The 18,235-nt window shown below is 38.0% G+C and overlaps 1 protein-coding gene across 3 annotated transcripts in view; it reads right to left on the reverse strand.

Annotated features, from left to right (window-relative positions):
* The window catches only part of Akap7 (A-kinase anchoring protein 7), a 123,377-nt gene that overhangs the window by 72,064 nt on the left and 33,078 nt on the right, over window positions 1-18,235 (reverse strand). For all 3 annotated transcript variants that reach the window (XR_011369279.1, XM_070010087.1, XM_070010088.1), the window contains exon 6: window positions 2,380-2,492. Coding sequence is in view for 2 of the 3 variants with exons in the window: in XM_070010087.1 (XP_069866188.1) it covers window positions 2,380-2,492 (113 nt within the window). In the remaining variant the exon portion in view is untranslated. The remainder of the gene's footprint in view (window positions 1-2,379; window positions 2,493-18,235) is intronic.

Consider the following 18,235-nt stretch of genomic DNA (forward strand, 5'->3'; position numbering starts at 1 on the left):
CATCAAAAGTCAAGATCCAAGGTCCACTTCCAGATCTCAGGGTAAAGAATGGACCTCTCCAGTTCCACAAGCATTCCATACAACTCATGAATCCCAAAATTTAAGATCTACTTTCCTCAGAAACACTTAAAAATCATAGTAGTGATTAGTCATTCCATTAATTAAAAAACACCTCATATTTGTTTTTCTGGAGGACAGTAAGATCATATAGTAGTCTTTACCTCTCTATGATTGCACTTACCCACATTCAATCACAGTTTAAAAATATTAAATGGAAAATTCCAGAAATAAGTTTTATGAGACAGAACTCTAAGTACGGTGCTTATGAGGAACCTACAAGTTTCAAGTTGCATACCACAGTGAGCCATGTGATGAAATCCTGTGTTGCCCTCTCTGCCCCATGCAGGACATGAATCTTCTCTTTGCATGGCATTCCTACATTTTACACACTGCCCTCCCATTAGTCATTCATCTCAGTTATCAGATGATCATTCTCAGATGCAGAAAGGTGCCTCCTTAAGGTATTTTACCTTTTGAAGTCTCATATCCCTTTTCCCTAGATGAGAGTGTCAATTCTGTGAAACTAACTTCCAAGAAATCATTTAAACACAGTCTAAAAATGTGTGTGTGTATATATACAAATATATATATATACATATATACATATGTGTGCATGTATATACATATATATATATATATATATATATATATATCCTAGAACAGTCTGAGTATGTCCTTGAGAAATGCCATTGGGTGTTCCCATTTCAAAGTTAATAGTATAAAGACAGAAACATTTTGAAATGGAGATATTACATTCACCACTGATTTGTCATTCTGTAATTAAATGAAACCTCTTGGGAGAAGACATCCATTTAAAAGCAAACAAGAAAGATTACCAGTAAAGAAGAAAACTGTCAGTTTATAAGTGATATAAAGTTGTTTTTCAGATTTCTAAAATCTATCCTTTACACAAGTCATTTTAAGTAACATTCTAGAACCATATAATATAGATATTAATATAGGTATTACTGAATTTGTGACATAGTTATTTAAAAAGTCAAGGTATCTCTTTGAGGAGATATTAACAGTAGCATGTACAAAAGCCATAACCACAGGATGGAGAATCACCTTCATCAATGTTTTAAAGAACAAAAAGACTTTTTGAGGACAGAAGACATTTAATCCAAAACATGCTAAATTTAGGGGAAAGGCCCTAATTACAAAAAAAACACCTTTGACCTTAGAGCTGCAAATGAGTCTTCACAGCAGTAAAAGATCATGGAGAACAGAATCTCAGTAATCTATATGACCACCTCCCAACTCTGGGGGTAATGGAGCAGACAGGGTAATTTTCTTTTTTCTTTTCTTTTTTTATTGTGAAAATATTGTACAGAGGGGTTACAATTACATGGGCAAAATAATGAATACATTTCTTATCAAGCATTGTAGCCTCCTCCTTTGTTTCCCCTTCCATCCCTTCCCATCCTTCCCCCCTCACCTAATCCCTTATTTGCAATAACTAGTATATGTCTGAGACAAGCAGAAAAGGTCAGATAAGTTGATGTTAGGTGAAATGAACCTTAAGATATGTATTGAAATGTTTTTTTTCTTTCATGCGATTGTTTCTAACACATTTATAAGATTATTTCTTTGTTGCTTTGTATGTCCCTCCCCCACAGTATAACCCCTGCTTTCACTGTATTTGATGTTGGTATAATTTGTGGAGGGGAAGGGAAAAAACAAATCGTTTAAATAGGGATACAGGTGGACCCATTGCAGCGATGAGATGTACAAGTCGTTATGTCGAAAACGAACTTTACAACTTTGGGGGGCGGGGAGCAGGCTAATTTTCATAAGGAACCCCTCCTCACTTACTCTTGCCCAACTCCTGCTGCACTTGTTCCAGGCCCTCAATGAAGGCAACTGCTGAAAGAGCTACTGGGTCTTTTGGAAACCTTGAAAGTCCCACCTAAAGTAGGGTAAAAAGCTTTCTTGAGCTTGAAGAAGCCAGGGGCAGTGAGCAGCACTGTTTGCAGGTGGACACAGGAAGCCAGAGAGCAGAGGATACAAAAGAACATAAACAAGAAAATGTACAACTAAACTCTAACACCATCTAGAGTCCACTCAAGGTAGCAAATGTGGTGACTGAAGCAGCTCAGCATATGAGGGTGGTTGTTCACCTCACAGCCAGAGGCCCATGAGGGCACAGCTGTGAAAACCTCTATGGTGGACTCTGGGCATCTTCCATAACCTTGGAATTGGAACCAAACTAACCTGGAATCCCAGGAGCAATGGGTGGCATAATCTACTACAAATGTCATTCATGCTGAAGCTAGTGTGGACTGGTAAAACAAGGCTGAAATAAAACAATGCACTCACATTCCTACGGAGCACTGGTGCTTTTGACAACTTCATAAAGGTCAGGTGAGGCTTAAAACTTCTGTTTTCTCCTGCCAGGATGCCCTTTTCTTGAAACGTCTTTTTTGCGGTCTCTGAAGAAAATGAAAAGGAACACAAAAATGCTGTTATGACACATAGTTTTCTTAATCATAAAAGTGCCAATTCAGAAGATAACTGATTGTGCTATGGTGAAGATTATGCCTTTTGAGATTTTTTTTCAAGAGACAAAGAGGAAGAGAGAAAAACAGTATATAATAACAAATACCTTAAAAGTTGAAATAAGGACACAGGATGACCCATTGCAACAATGATAGCCACAAGACACTATATTGGAAATGAACTTTAGAACTTCGGGGGGGGGGGGAGGTGGGGGGAGGGGCAAGAGAGGTGGGGAAGGGAAAGGATAGTTGGAGTGGGAGAACAACAAAGGAGGAGGTAACACCACTCGACAAGAAGTGTACTGATTACCTTACTCATGTAACTGTAACCCATCTGTACAGCATCTTTACAATAAAATAATTTAAAAAAATAACAAATACCTTATGATAGTTAAATCTCCAGTGATTTTCAACATCGAACAGAGTACACACACACACACTCACACACACACACACACACACACACACACACACACACACACAAATTTGACATAGATAATAAATAAAACAATTGTTTTCTTGACATGATTCTGGTTTTCACTGAACATTTCAGTGGTTTGCTCATATATTAAAAAGGACTGGTGATCTAAAATTTCTGCTTCTGACCAAGATTAAGTAAAATAAACCTCCCCAAGAAATAAGGAATAGGGTTAACATCATGATGGACTCATCCAAGAGTACCCAGGTACTTGATGATGAGAATCCAGATGAAGCTCAGCCTTCCAGGGATGAACAGAAAACTTAGAGGAGAGAGCAAAGCAGGTAGACAAGTCAGAGCACTTAAGATATGAGACTTATGCCAATGGAAAGTGCCAAAGATCGGTAGAGTTTGCATTTGTACAAGCAAACCACCTGAAGAAGTCACACTTGCATAGGGTCAAAAATACTCTGTCCCACATCCCACCGTCACATTATAATCCACACAGGATCAATTCAGACCAAGGAAAAGATCCTTAAAGCTGTCAAGGAGAAAAGATCAATCACTTATAAAGGAAAAACAATTAGAATCACCTCAGATTTCTCAGCAGCGACAATCAAAGCAAGAAGAGCCTGGAATGATAATATGCCATACCCTAAAGACAAACAACTATCAACCAAGAATACTGTACCCAGAAAAACTCTCTTTCATAACCAAAGGTCAAATAAAAACCTTCCATAGCAAAGAAAAACTGAAACAATTTATCTCCACCAAACCAGCCCTACAAAAGATACTTTAAAGATGTTCTACACATAGAAAAACAACAAGACCACAATAAAGGCCAAGAAAACACACCCAAACTGAGAATCCAAGAACCATAGGAAGAACCCAGTTGCCCCAGCCCCCAAGAAGGTGGATAACATGGCAGGAACTCCCAAATACCTCTCAGTCCTATCTCTCAACATTAACAGACTTAACTCTCCAATTAAGTGACATAGACTGTCTAGTTGGATTAAAAAGCAAGATCCTTCTATCTGCTGCCTTCAGGAGTCACACCTTGCCCATAAAAACAAACACATTTTGAAAGTGAAAGGCTGGAACAAAATTTACCAACCAAACGGGCCCCATAAACAGGCAGGAGTTGCAATCCTAATATCAGATAAAATAGACTTCAAATTAAAATTCATGAGAAGAGGTAAAGAAAGATGCTACATACTAATTAAGGGATCTCTCCTTCAGGAGGATATTACAATTCTAAATATCTATTTACCAAACAACGGTGCACCCAAATTTATCCAAGAAACACTACTTTCTCCCAAATCTCACATAGATCCAAAGACATTAATTGTTGAGGACTTTAACACACCACTATCCCCATTAGATAGATCAACTCAGCAAAAACTCAACAGAGAAACCTCAGATCTAAACAACGGCATAGAACCACTAGATTTAACAGACATCTACCAAATATTTCACCCAGCAGCATCAGAATACACTTTTTTTCTCAGCAGCACATGGACATTTTCCAAAATAGACCTCATTTTAGGTCACAAAGCAAACTTGTCCAAATTCAGAAACATTTAACTTATACCTTGCATTCTCTCAGACCACAAGGGAATAAAATTAGAATTCAACACCAAAAGCCAACCAAAGAAAGTCCTGTAACACACAGAGGCTGAACAACATACTGCTGAATCACCAGTGGGTCATGGAAGAGATTAGAAACAAAATTCAAATGTTCATGATATGCAACAAAAATGAACACACAAATTACCAGTTCCTCTGGGACACAGCTAAGGCAGTACTCAGAGGCAAGTTTATAGCTCTGAGTTCCTACATCAACAAATTGGAGAGATCTGAAACCAACAATTTAATGAGACACCTGAACCTCCTTGAAAAAGAGCAGCAAGATAAACCCCAATCCAGTAGATGGAAAGAAATAATTAAAATTAAATCAGAATTAAATGAATTAGAATCCAAAAAACCATAGAAAGAATCAACAAAACAAAGAGTTGGCTCTTCAAAAAAATTCACAAAATTGACAGACCCTTAGCAAATCTTATCAGAAAAACAAGAGAACACACCCAAATAAATAAACTCAGAGATGAGAATGGAAATATCACCACAGAAACAACCAATATTCAGAACATTATAAGAGAATACTTCTCAAACCTTTACGCTAATAAGTTAGAGAACTGGGCAGAAATGGACCTTTTCCTAGCAAATATCAACATGCCAAAACTAAACCAAGATTAGTTAAACCACCTTAACAGGCCCATATCAAGCATTGAAATAGAAGCAGCAATAAGAGACCTCCCATCTAAGAAAAGCCCAGGTCCAGATGGTTTTACAGCAGAATTCTACAAGGCCTTCAAAGCAGAGCTCACACCAATACTCCTCCAACTCTTCAATGAAACTGAAAGAGAAAGTTCACTACCGAACTCTTTCTATGAAGCCACCATAACCCTCATCCCAAAACCAGGCAGGGACTCATCAAAGAAAGAGAACTTTAGATCCATTTGTTTGATGAACATCAATGCAAAACTTCTCAACAAAATTTTGGCCAATCGACTTCAACAATTCATCCAAAAAATCATACACCACGATCAAACAGGATTCATTTCAGGGATGCAAAGCTGGTTCAATATCTGCAAATCAATTAATATAATTCATCACATCAACAAGAACAAGGATAAGAACCACATGGTTATCTCAATAGATGCAGAAAAAGGATTTGACAAGATACAACACCCCTTTATGATGAAGGTTCTGGAAAAATTAGGAATCCATGGAACATTCCTCAATACAATAAAGGCTGTATATGACAAACCTACAGCCAGCATTATACTTAATGGTGAAAAACTAAAGCCATTTCCTCTTAACTCAGGAACAAGACAACGATGTCCACTCTCTCCTCTTAAATCTAGTATTAGAATACCTAGCTACAGCAATAAGACAAAATGCAAACATAAAAGGGATCCAAACATAAAAACTCTCCCTCTTTGCAAATGACATGATCTTATATTTAAAGAATCCCACAGACTCCACTCCCAAATTACTCAAGCTGATTCAAAACTTTGGCAGAGTAGCAGGGTATAAAATTAATCCTCAAAAATCAATGGCTTTTCTGTATGCCAACAATGAGAAAAGCGTGGCTGAAATTAGGAAAACAGCTCCATTCATAATAGCCCCACAAAAAATAAAAATACCTAGGAATTAAATTAACCAAAGAAGTGAAGGACCTCTATGATGAAGACTTTAAAAACCTGAAAAAGGAAATCAAAACAGAACTTAGAAAGTAGCAAAAACTCCCAACCTCCTGAATTGGAGGTATTAACATCGTGAAAATGGCAATACTTCACAAGGCTATCTACAAATTCAATGCGATACCTAGCAATATTCCAACCTCATTCTTCAAGGAAATAGAAGAGGCAATCCAAAAATTCATATGGAACAATAAAAGACCCCGAATAGCAAAAACGCTCCTCAACAGAAAGAACAGTGCTGGAGGAATATCAATACCAAATTTCAAAATCTACTACAAAGCCATAGTAATCAAAACAGCTTGGTTCTGGCACAAGAACAGACCTCAGGACCAATGGAATAGAATTGAAAACCCAGAAATGAACCTACAGACCTATAGCCATCTAATCTTTGATAAGGGAGCTAAAAAAATAGACTAGAAGAAAGACAGCCTCTTCAGTAAATGGTGCTGGCAAAATTGGTTAACTACTTGTAGAAAACTAAAACTAGATCCTTATATATCACCCTGCACCAGAATCAACTCCAAATTGATCAAAGACCTTGGAGTTAAAACAGACACTCTGAAAACATTACAGGATGGAATAGGAGAAACCCTAGGTCTCCTTGGCACAGGACGGAATTTTGTTAATAGAGACCCAGAAACACAACAAATCAAAGAAAGGTTGGGCAAATGGGATTGAATGAAATTGCAAAGCTTCTGCATGGCAAAGGACATAGCCAGCAAGATCAATAGAAAGCCCATAGATTGGGAGAAGATCTTCCCTAGCCATACAATGGCCAAGGGTCTCATATCTAAAATATACCTGGAACTCAAAAATTAAATCCCCCAACAACAAATTTTCAAAGAAACAAATGCCCAATAAATAAGTGGGCTGAAGACTTAAAGAGAAACTTCTCTGAAGAAGAAAGAAGGATGGCCAATAGACACATGAAGAAATGCTCAACCTCCCTAGCCATAAAAGAAATGCAAATCAAAACAACATTGAGATACCACCTCACCCCAGTTAGAATGGCTATAATCAAGAACTCTAATAACAACAGATGCTGGAGGGGATGTGGACCGAAGGGAACCTTACTGCATTGTTGGTGGGACTGTAAACTTGTTCAACCACTTTGGAAAGCAGTATGGAGATTCCTCAAAAGACTCCACATAGAGCTCCCCTATGACCCAGCAATCCCACTTTTAGGCATTTACCCAAATGTTCACAATCCCACTTTTAGGCATTTACCCAAATGTTCACAAACAAGCTACCAGCACAGCATTATTTACTATAGCTAACATATGGAACTAACCCAGATGCCCCTCAGTAGATGAATGGATCAAGAAAATGTGGTACAGTGTAACCCCTGCTTTCACTTTATTTGATGTCAGTATAACATGTGGAGGAGATGGGGACAAACAAGTCGTTTAAGGATTCAGGTGGACCTGTTGCAACAAGGAGAATTACAAAATGTCATGTCAAAGCAAGCTTTACAATGTCAGTGTGGGGGGGGAGGGGGGTATGATTGGGTGGGGGGGAGGGGGGAGGCTGGGAAGGGAGGTGAAGGGTAAACAAAGGAGGAGGCTGCAATGCTTGGTAAGAAATGTATGCATTATCCTGCCAATGTAATTGTAACCCCTCTGTACAGTATGTTCTCAAAATAAAATAAAATTTAAATTAAAAAAAAAAAGAAAGAAAATGTGGTATATATACACAATGGAATTCTATGCCTCCATCAGAAAGAATGACATTGCCCCATTTGTTAAGAAATGGAAAGACTTGGAAAAAATTATATTAAGTGAAGTAAGCCAGGCCCAAAGAAACATAGGTCCCATGGTTTCCCTTATTTGCAATTACTAGTATATGTCTGAGACAAGCAGAAACAGTCAGATAAATTGATGTTAGGTGAAATGAACCTCAAGGTAAGGACTCAAATGTTTTTTCTTTCTTGCTATTGTTTCTAACATATTTATAAGATGATTTCTTTGTTGCTTTGTATGTCCCTCCTACACGGTATAACCCCTGCTTTCACTGTATTTGATATTGGTATAATTTGTGGAGGGGAAGGGAAAAAACAAAACGTTTGCATAGGGATACAGGTGGACCCACTGCAACAATAAGATGTACAAATCGTTATGTCGAAAAATGAACTTTACAACTTTGGTGGGGGGGTGGGATGGGAAGGAATAGGAAGGGAAAACAAAGGAGGAGGCAACAATGCCTCCTAAGAAATGTACTCATTATCTTGCCATGTAATTGTAACTCCTCTTTATGGTATTTTCACAATTTAAATAAATAAATAAGAAGAAGCTAGACTTGGAAAAAAAACTCTGTCCCATTAGGAAAACAGAAAAAAAAAAAAAAAAACCTCAAGATTACATGGGACAGTGGGAAAGCAGTAGGGTTGGCCTCAGTGAAGGGAAATAACTATAACTAGCTCTGGGTCGGTGCTACTCTAACTTTATATCCCAAAGCAAAGAATCACTTTTTTAGGAATAAGAAATAATCTAATACCAAATCAAAGTAAACTCTCCAATACAATGTATGCAAACAAACAGGGCAATATTGTCCATAATGAGGAGATAAAGCAAGTCATCAGAAGTGACCCACAGTTGACACAGGTGTTAGAAATAGCAGACAATGCCCACATACAAAAAACTGTTGTGATTGTATTATCCAAATTTAAAACATCAAGTAGAGACAGAGAAATGTAAACTGTAAAGAAGACCAAAGTCAAGTTTACAGAGAGGAAAACTTCAATGTCTGAGAAAAATAAATTGGATGAAAATAAGCAGGTTAGAACTGCTGAACAACAACAAAGTGAATCAGTTTAAAGACGTATTAATTAGAATCCAACCAAAATAAAACACTTGAAAAAGGAAATAAGAAATAAAAACAGAAAACATCAATGAATTGTGGGACAAATTCAAGTTGCCTTATGTATATGAGGAAATCTGAAAAAAAGAGGTGAGAAAGGAGTCAGAGGAAATACTTATTGGGGCATGAATTGCCACAACCACAGAGAAAATTGTATCAGTGGTAACTATATAAATTAAAAGCACATAAGAATTTTGAACTACTAATTCCAGTTGAGTTTCTACTGCTGCCATCAGCCTTTGACTGGTGATAAATATCTTCGGTGAGTCAACTTATCCACAAAACACATTCAGCAAGTCCTGTCTTCTTGTCTAGTTGCTAGATCCTGATTCAATGTCTGTGGCCAACTCTGGATCACATCCCCTGCTCTAGCATGAGGAGGAGAGAGAGGGAGAGAGAGAGAGAGAGAGAGAGAGAGAGACAGAGACAGAGAGACAGAGAGACAGAGAGAGACAGAGAGACAGAGACAGAGACAGAGACAGAGACAGAGACAGACAGACAGACAGACAGACAGACAGACAGACAGACAGACAGAGTGTGCATGTATTCATGTGTATAAGAGTGCATTTCACTGAGGAACTGAGATGTTGCATAGCCAAAACAGAAAGATGATAGTCTTGAAAGAAAATGCCTTGGATCAGTAACAGTATGTCCATAGCAAATACAACAGTAATTAACTTACCAACGTATAGCTTAAAAAAATTACAAAAATGTAAATCCTTTCTGAACTCTTTAGTCATAATCCATAATACAACTTTGGTCCTCTATGTTTTGGCATACTCTCAGCTTTTTCGAGAGGACTCGGGTGAAATATTAGACTGAATGGCACAAAAACGTTATTTTCATAATTCAAAATTACCACAGTTTAACATATATCATCCTGAACAAATTTACTAAGTTCTTAAGATTTGACTGAAGTAATTACGGCATAATTTCTAAATCCTCAAATATTTGAAGACTTTCTACGTTACAGAGCTTTCGAGATCTCACACAGTGAAGCTTCCCATAGGAACTTCACATGTTCTTAACTTCTCATGAAACAAAAACAGCATCAAGTTATAGGCATCCAAATTCACTTATTCATTTATGCATTGAACCCTTGCCAAGTGGCTAATCACATTATCTACTAAAGGCAGTAGGCCAATGAAGTGACTTCTTAAAAGTATTTTCTAATGTTGGTTTTATAGCTCAGTTAACATTAGCATCCAGTGCTTAGCCAGTGTACTTGGCAATGATTACAGATATATCATCTTTAATATGAGTTTTTATTAATACAAAAGCCACATGTCATTTTTCATCTAAGATAATTTGTTTCCTGGAAAAAATGTTTATGAATAATTAGATGTTTTAATTCTTCTAGTAGCACAGAAATTCCTTCAGGCACTAAATAGAAAATTATACAGTAAATATATCAGACATCCTTCAAAAGTCAGCTCAGAGTGCTTCCTTAATATAATTTCACTCAAAGCTGAACATGAAAGTGTTTGAAGAGCAATTCCTTAAAAATATATTTGAAATACTAGGAGCCTTTGCCAACATAAATGAATACCAAAACACTTTAATAAAGAAACAATATTTTTATAAACCTAACAGATACAGCTTTATCTTTATTTTTTTATTTTACATATACACTTATTTATATATGGGAGATTTTCCTCAAATGAATTTTTAAGCTTAATTTTATTGTCAAGGTGATGTACAAAGGGGTCAGTTACATTCGCAAGGTAGTAGAAATAAACTTACACTTAAAGTGCAAAGAAATTGTTAAAAATAGTCTCAAACAATAAGAAACAAGATTTGTTTTTAATTATATTTTTCTTTGAAAAGCATATATTTTCACACACACACTCTTTTCGCCCATTTTCTCCTTTTCTAAAACTGTGATGTTTATGTGACAGTAAGGTAACAGGGTCCTAGGTACTAGAATTTCTGCAGGAACTATCATGCGGGGAATGAAAATTGTCCATCCCAAGAACCCTGGGGTCAGGAGAAGGCTGCCTGCCTATCTTGGTAATTGGGACACACAGCATGTTCGCTGGCTTTTGTTTCATCTTTTCTGTGAGTTGTGGCACTGCTATCGAAGACACAGAGACCAAAGACCAATTTGTTTCTCCTCAGTTTTGGCCTATACTATAAATACATTTATAAAGAGGGAGGAAGAAGGGAGGGAAGGGAAGGAGGAAGGTAAAAGAGAAGGAGAAGGAAGAGGACAAGGAGATGGAAAGAAGATATTTTATATATTTTTTTCTTTTAATGGAGGCAACATTTGAATCCACAGCCAAGCTTATAGGCAAGATTGTAGGATACAACTTAGTGAATGCCACAGGATGGTAACCATTGGCACATTTCAGACATAATGCTCACACAGTCAGTAAGAAAAGGGAGGCAAGAAGAAAAAAAAAAAATAGGGCTGGGAAGTTGGCTCAGTGGTAGAGCGCTTGCCTTGCATGCCTGAGGCCCTGGGTTCAATTCCTCAGCACCACATAAGCAAAAAGAAAAAAAAAAGCCGGAAGTGGCGCTGTGGCTCAAGTGGTAGAGCACTAGCCTTGAGCTGAAGAGCTGAGGGACAGCACCCAGGCCCAGAGTTCAGGTCCTACGACTGGACCCCCCAAAAGAAAAAAAAATACTCCCTGTAACTGTGAAACCTAGAATTCTTCCTTTCTTCTCCTTTATCAGGTATCAATAGTCCTTTGCCATTTATGGTAAAATGGAAAAGTTAATGTTTTCAAATACATTTATGATACTCTGAATGATTAAAATCTCTGAGAAATTAGAATTCTAGAATGATTTCAATTGGAACTTTTGATGTTCCAGTTTATGAACACAAATCCCTATAATGCTTTTTCACTTGTTTTTCTCTTTTTAGTGTACAATTTTTAAAAATGTAAAATAATGTGTAGATGTAATATTCTGACAGCCCAGGCTTGTTTTACAGATAAATGGTTTTATCTTTGTAACTATGCCTTGTCAGAAGTTTGCACACATAGAGTTTCTATTCTAAGATACCAGTTATGGCTTTACTAGTGAATTCAAGGTAAACTCCACGTAAGGGCTACTCTTTCTAAACTTTTCTTGTTGCTTAAATGGGCAGAACAGAGGGATCTGACTGGCAAGATCATAATCATCCACCAACAGAAGTAAGCAGAGCAGAAGGGCTCACTGAAGTGGGGTTCTTATGTGTATTACCTATCCTTCCACCAGGAGAGCTGTTAGAACTTTTAGATACCTTCCCTACATTGGCACCACTTGTATCCGGCCCCTGGATTTACTTCAAGAAATGGCCATGAAGCTCCTTATTTCACTTCTACATTTCAGGTCCCTTGATGGAAGCCACACATTCATCCAGTGATAGACGGCCCACCAGATAGCGCAGAGTCCCAAACCTCTCAAGACTAAGGAATGGGCAAGAAAAGGTGATGTGGGGGGAGTTATCATAAGGAAATGGGAATTTGGATCCTTGCAGGAAATGTTATCTGGGAATGAAAATGCCCAGCCTCAATAGCCATGAGCCCAGGAGAAGAGTAATCTCCCAGGAGAAAAGACCATCTGTGGTTATCAGTCCACGGCTAAATCCTTATGTGTATTTCTTGGCTTGTCTCATCTTTTTAAAGTTATTACACTGCTATTAGCAATGAGGAAACAAATTGAAAAATTCTCTTTCCCCAGTTCTGGCCAAAATGGTGAATAAATTCATTTTTTTCCATTATGTACACATCATATCTTTTTTTCTCCCAATGTGATTGAGGGTTTGGATGCACAGTCAAGCTTTATGGCCAGGCGTTCTGGCAATAGCATCTCTACTTTGAGAATAATCACCAAGATTATGCACAAAACTGATCATATGCTAATAAAAATTCAGTGTTCCAAATATTTTTAAAGAATAAACAGTATGTTGGGCTGGGAAGTTGGCTCAGTGATAGAGTGCTTGCCTCACATGCAAGAGGCCCTGGGTTCGATTCCTCAGCACCACATAAGCAGAAAAAAGCCAGAAGTGGAGCTGTGGCTCAAGTGGTAGGGTGCTAGCCTCGAGTTGAAGAACTGAGGGACAGTGCCCAGGCCCAGAGTTCAGGCCCCATGACCAGAATAAAAAAAAAAAATCTCCCTTAAAAAAAAAAAAAAGCAGTATGTTTTAATTATGTGTGTCAATATAACAGACACTAATGTTATGGTTTTTTAATTTTATTTTATTTTATTTGTGAACATACTGTACAGAAGGGTTACAATTGCATGGGCAGGATAATGCGTACATTTCTTACCAAGCACTGCAGCCTCCTCCTTTGTTTACCCTTCATATCACTTCCCAGCCTCCCCCCTCCCCCCCAATCCCCATCCTTCTCCTTCCCCCCTTACCCCCCCCGCACCGACGTTGTAATGTTATAGTTTTTAAAAGATAGATATATGATTAAACAGTATACAATAGCAAGCAAATACTGTACTTTCCAGTAGGAAGACACTTGTCAATATTATTGTAAATTGTTATGAAACAATGTCATATATAACGTGAAGGAATCTCAACAACTTTTTAGAATCATTTTTCAATCATATGAAACTTTGAAAGTCCCAGAAGCTTATTTGAGTCATTCCTGTGGTAGTACTAGTTAATGAATTTGTTTCCACATGCTGTTTGAAGTGTCTTATTATATGGTTTTAGCAAGTGATATGAACTATACGTTTCAAAATACAGGATGACATAATGTTGAGACCAACTTCAATTTAAAAATTTTATACCCTTCATTTTAAATAGATATTTCCAATTGATTATTCTGTAAAACTGTCAAATAGAATTTTAAAACATTTCATCCTTAAGAGCAAGTCTTTAAAATTACACTTTGATGTAAGGAGTGGCATTGATTCCACATCAGCAAGCAGACAGAAGCAGACTGTTCTAACACTAACTGGATTCCCCTTGAGTTCTTAGAAACATCACGCAGCCCTGGCAGTAAAAGCAATGAGACCATAATAAATCATCTCCCAGGCACTTCTTATCCTAACAACCTAAGTTCAAAAGAATTGTCAGAGAGTTCTAGTACTTCAGGCTCCACAGACACAAAGATGAAAGAATCCCTCAAAGCATTCTCATCCCAGTTGAAAAAGATTTCTAAGTAATAAATGAAATAAAGCATGACAGTTTCTACAACAGGCATTTGTCTAGATAGTGGGCACTGTGTGGGACAACGTAAGAAATAAAGCTAAGTGCACAGTCAACCACTGAGAATCTTATACCACAGTACTAAAAATAGAGTTTAACCCTATGCCCAGCAGACAGACAATAAAATCATTTAAGAAAGGAATATAAAAATTACTTCTTTGGTGGTACAGAAAAACAGCAGGGGAGCAAGGTGCAAAAGATAGATAAGATGATCACAGGAGTACGGGTAACAGGTAAGCAATGTCTGAGGAACTGAGAAAGTGTAATAGAATAGAGACAAAACTGAAGAGAGAAACTAAGAGAACTTACAAAGGCAAGTTGACAGCATTTCCTGACTGAATATCTGGGATGACATTTGACGTTCTAGCTCATGGACAGATTCACCCTCCATCAACACAAAAGAAGAGGCATTGTTAAGGAATCATGAAGTAGGTTCAGAAACCAGAAAATACAAATATACTTGAGGAAAGCAAAGAGATAAGCTAACAGAAAAACAAAAAGATATATGAAAAATAGTAATAATAGGCAGCACTGTCTTAGAACCCAAAAGGAGAATTTAAGAAAGGGACTGTGTGTTCTTTCATGTAATAAACCAAAGTATCCACTAGAACAAATGATTAAAAAGCCATCCGCAAACATTTTCTAACTACAACACTGCAGTTTGTGGTGAGCTGCCCTGCTCAACCCAGAAATCATGTGTACCAAGATACTGCTGCAGTCTTCAGGGGTCAGGAAGACAGCCTCAACACACTTCAAATAGGACCATCAGCCTCAGCAAGGTGAACAGATGGCCCTCTGATGACTGAGCTATTATGCAAGCTACTAGGCCCTACTCCACTATAGATAAGGAGTCACTCACTATGCTAGTGGGGACATCTATGAGTGTGTAATGGGTAGTGTAATGGGAGATTTATACCATCTCCCAAGTCTGGTGGCTTACTATCAAAATATGTGAATGAGACTTTTTCAAAAAGATCAAGGACATCCAGTATGACCACATCCTGCTGATGGCTGACTCTATTGATGTAAAGCCAGAAAATTTTCAAGTCCTGATGCATATGCTCACTGCCACAAACCACCAAACCCACCATGAGGATCAGAGGTCAGGATGCAACTTTATAACAAACAACAGTTGTAGGATTATTTTTAAAGCCATCAATGGCCTGTGATACAGTGTAATAGTGGATTAGGTATAACCTACTGACTGAAGAAGGTTAAAGGAAGGAGAGTAAACAGAGGTTACAGAATGAGAGACACAGGGTTATGAGCATGGCTTACCATAATCTTTAGCCCCTTCAGAGGTCAAGTGATAACTATATAGCTCAACATCTCCCTCTCCCCGCACCCCACACACACACACACAAAAAAAAAAAAAAAAAAAAGAATTAGAGACAACAATTAGAGACAGACAACTCTTTTGAAGATACAAACTGAAAAGTGAAGAAGAGGCATGATGTGGGGAGGAAAAAGCAGATTTGAGATTTAGATGTGCTCTGGAGCTTTTTGATATTAAGTCTTAGGCTTCTCACCTTAGTTTTCGGCTTATATTGGCATAGGGTAGGTGTTACCGAGTTATTAATGAAAAAGAGAAAAATCTGATGAACAGAAAGGACTGAAAATAGACAAGTAGAAAAGGAAGAGCAGGAACAGTTGAGGGAATTAACAGGCAGTCTAAAGATACCTGTTTTCCTAAAGCTATAGAAAACTTTTAAAGCCAAGAGTAGTAGCAGACCAGGTTACTAAGTACAGAGACTTGCCGTGAGCAGGTCCCAGGCTCAGGGTTATCAGTGAGGGAGAACTGGAGGAACAGGCTGCTCAAGATAGGAGGCAAAAGTAGTGAGAGACAACTGCTCTGGCACCGCCAAGCAGACTTGCTGCTGAGTTTGCAAACATGTTTTTCTAGGAGAACTGACAGTCCTGTTGTATGATTTCTTCATTTCCTCAATCACTCAGTAAACATTTTTAGCACTTATTACATATAACAAAAATAATGGGAATACATATGATGAACAATAATGATCAACCAGGCCACAACTCTCACTAGGACTATTTAATCATTATGCCTATTTTTCTCTCCCTGCCCCCAGCTCTTTGCCTATTTAAACCCATAGCTCATGTCTGTACCCTGAAGATGGGTGGAAATGAAGTACTATGCTCTCTTTCTGTTGCTTGCCATGTAATAAACCTCTTTCTCTGCCCTTCCAGAAAAGGAAAAATAAAAAATATAATGAAGTGGTGAATAAGACAGTCCTAGTCCTTGCTGCTTATGGAACTTAAACTAGTGGGAAGGTCAAGAAGATGATAACTTTAATTTGTGATAAGGGCTTGCATATTCCCACAGGGTTACAAACATATAAGGATACTCAAAGTGGACAGTGAAGACTCTGAAAGGTGATAACATTTGAGATTCAAAGAATGAAAAGTTCCAAGTAGAGGGAATATTTAGGCATTTCAAAAATTCCAGGCTGGAAACAAATCTATGTTCCAGTACTTGAGAAATGCTTAACTGCAAAAAAGTAACCAAATCAAGTAGGCAGAGAGTCACAGTCTAGGGAACCAGACACAGAGGAAATTGTGGGCGCTGGCAGAGATGTTTGTTTGGCTTTTGCTCAGATTTTGAGGCAAAAAAGCAAACTTATCTACCACTGGATTATTCTACCACTGATGTTTGCCAACCAGTTCAAACAGAACTAGAGAACAGGGCAGCTGAAAAAGGCACCAGGAGTGTGCTATACCCTGAGGCCTTAGCTAGTATAAAGAAGAACGAATCCAGACTAACCTGGAAAACAGAGGTCTCAGTGAGGACTAGAGCATGAGCAGGAGCAGAATGGAAGTAAAATACCAAGGTTTGGACATTGTAATGATAAGAAAGCTGTATGCAAGTTCAAGGTCTCGAAAACAGGTAGTTCTGGCCTATGAAAAGTTGAAGTTTTTGCCATGTTCCTGGATAACTACAGTGGTATATGGGCAGAAGTCAGCCACGGTACATTGCAAGAAGAAATACCTGCAATGGTGGTGGTAGGATAGAATGTGTATTACTAACAATTATAAGAACTACCCTCTGTTTAATATTGCATATGTGCTCAATACTGCACCAACAACTCCATATATGTGGCTTCATCTTATTATGGGCACAGTTGCTACTATGCCTATTTTACAAATAAAGAAACTCAAGTATTGACAGGGTGGGTAAACTGATTAAATTGACTCTTCTGGAATCTGACTGATTTCAAAGCTCTAAGTGAGGGCACTCAGTTTGTGTTCATGTAGTAGAAGTAAGCAAGGATCACAACATGATCCTTAAAACAAAATCATCAGAAGTTGAAGGAATATACAGATAGAAGAAAAGGAAAGAAGAACATAACAAAACTGGATGACGTACGTAAGGAGTAAAGCAATAGAGAACTAAGATACTATGGTTGACATCTCTGGGCCACTAACAGGAGATTTGGGGGCAACAAGCAGCTTTCCCCAAAGAATACCAGCATCTCAGATACAAAGTTTTCTGCTAAATCAACAAGGTAAAGGGGTATTCATTCAGAAGATGTTCTGGAACTTCAGTTGCTAACTGACAATGTAACACACCAGCATAGTTATTGCCAGCACAGAATCTAGAGTCAGCCTGCCTGGGTTTGTGTCCTGGCTCTACCACTTACTAACAGATTGCTTAACCTCTTTATGCCTCAGTTCTCGTCTCTGTTTAATGAGGGTGGTGATAATGTCCCATCTCACAGATTTGCCACCACTAACTGAGTTAACATTTAGGAGGTGATTCGAATTAACATCAGTCATAAAGTAACTTGTTTTTAAGAGTTCAATTGAAAATCAAGTAAATAAAGGAGTGGGCACAGGTAGGGTTAAGAGAGAAGTGAGAAAGAGAAGGAAATATAGAGACCAATGCCTAGAGGCATGTGCCAGCAGGTAGAAATGGCACCATGGTACTGGTAGTCCTCACAGGTACAAAAATGGGAAAACAAACATCCTAGCT

This window comes from Dipodomys merriami, unplaced genomic scaffold (genome assembly GCF_024711535.1).
Source record: "Dipodomys merriami isolate MVZ:Mamm:240054 unplaced genomic scaffold, mDipMer1.0.p SCAF_8, whole genome shotgun sequence".
Taxonomy (NCBI): domain Eukaryota; kingdom Metazoa; phylum Chordata; class Mammalia; order Rodentia; family Heteromyidae; genus Dipodomys; species Dipodomys merriami.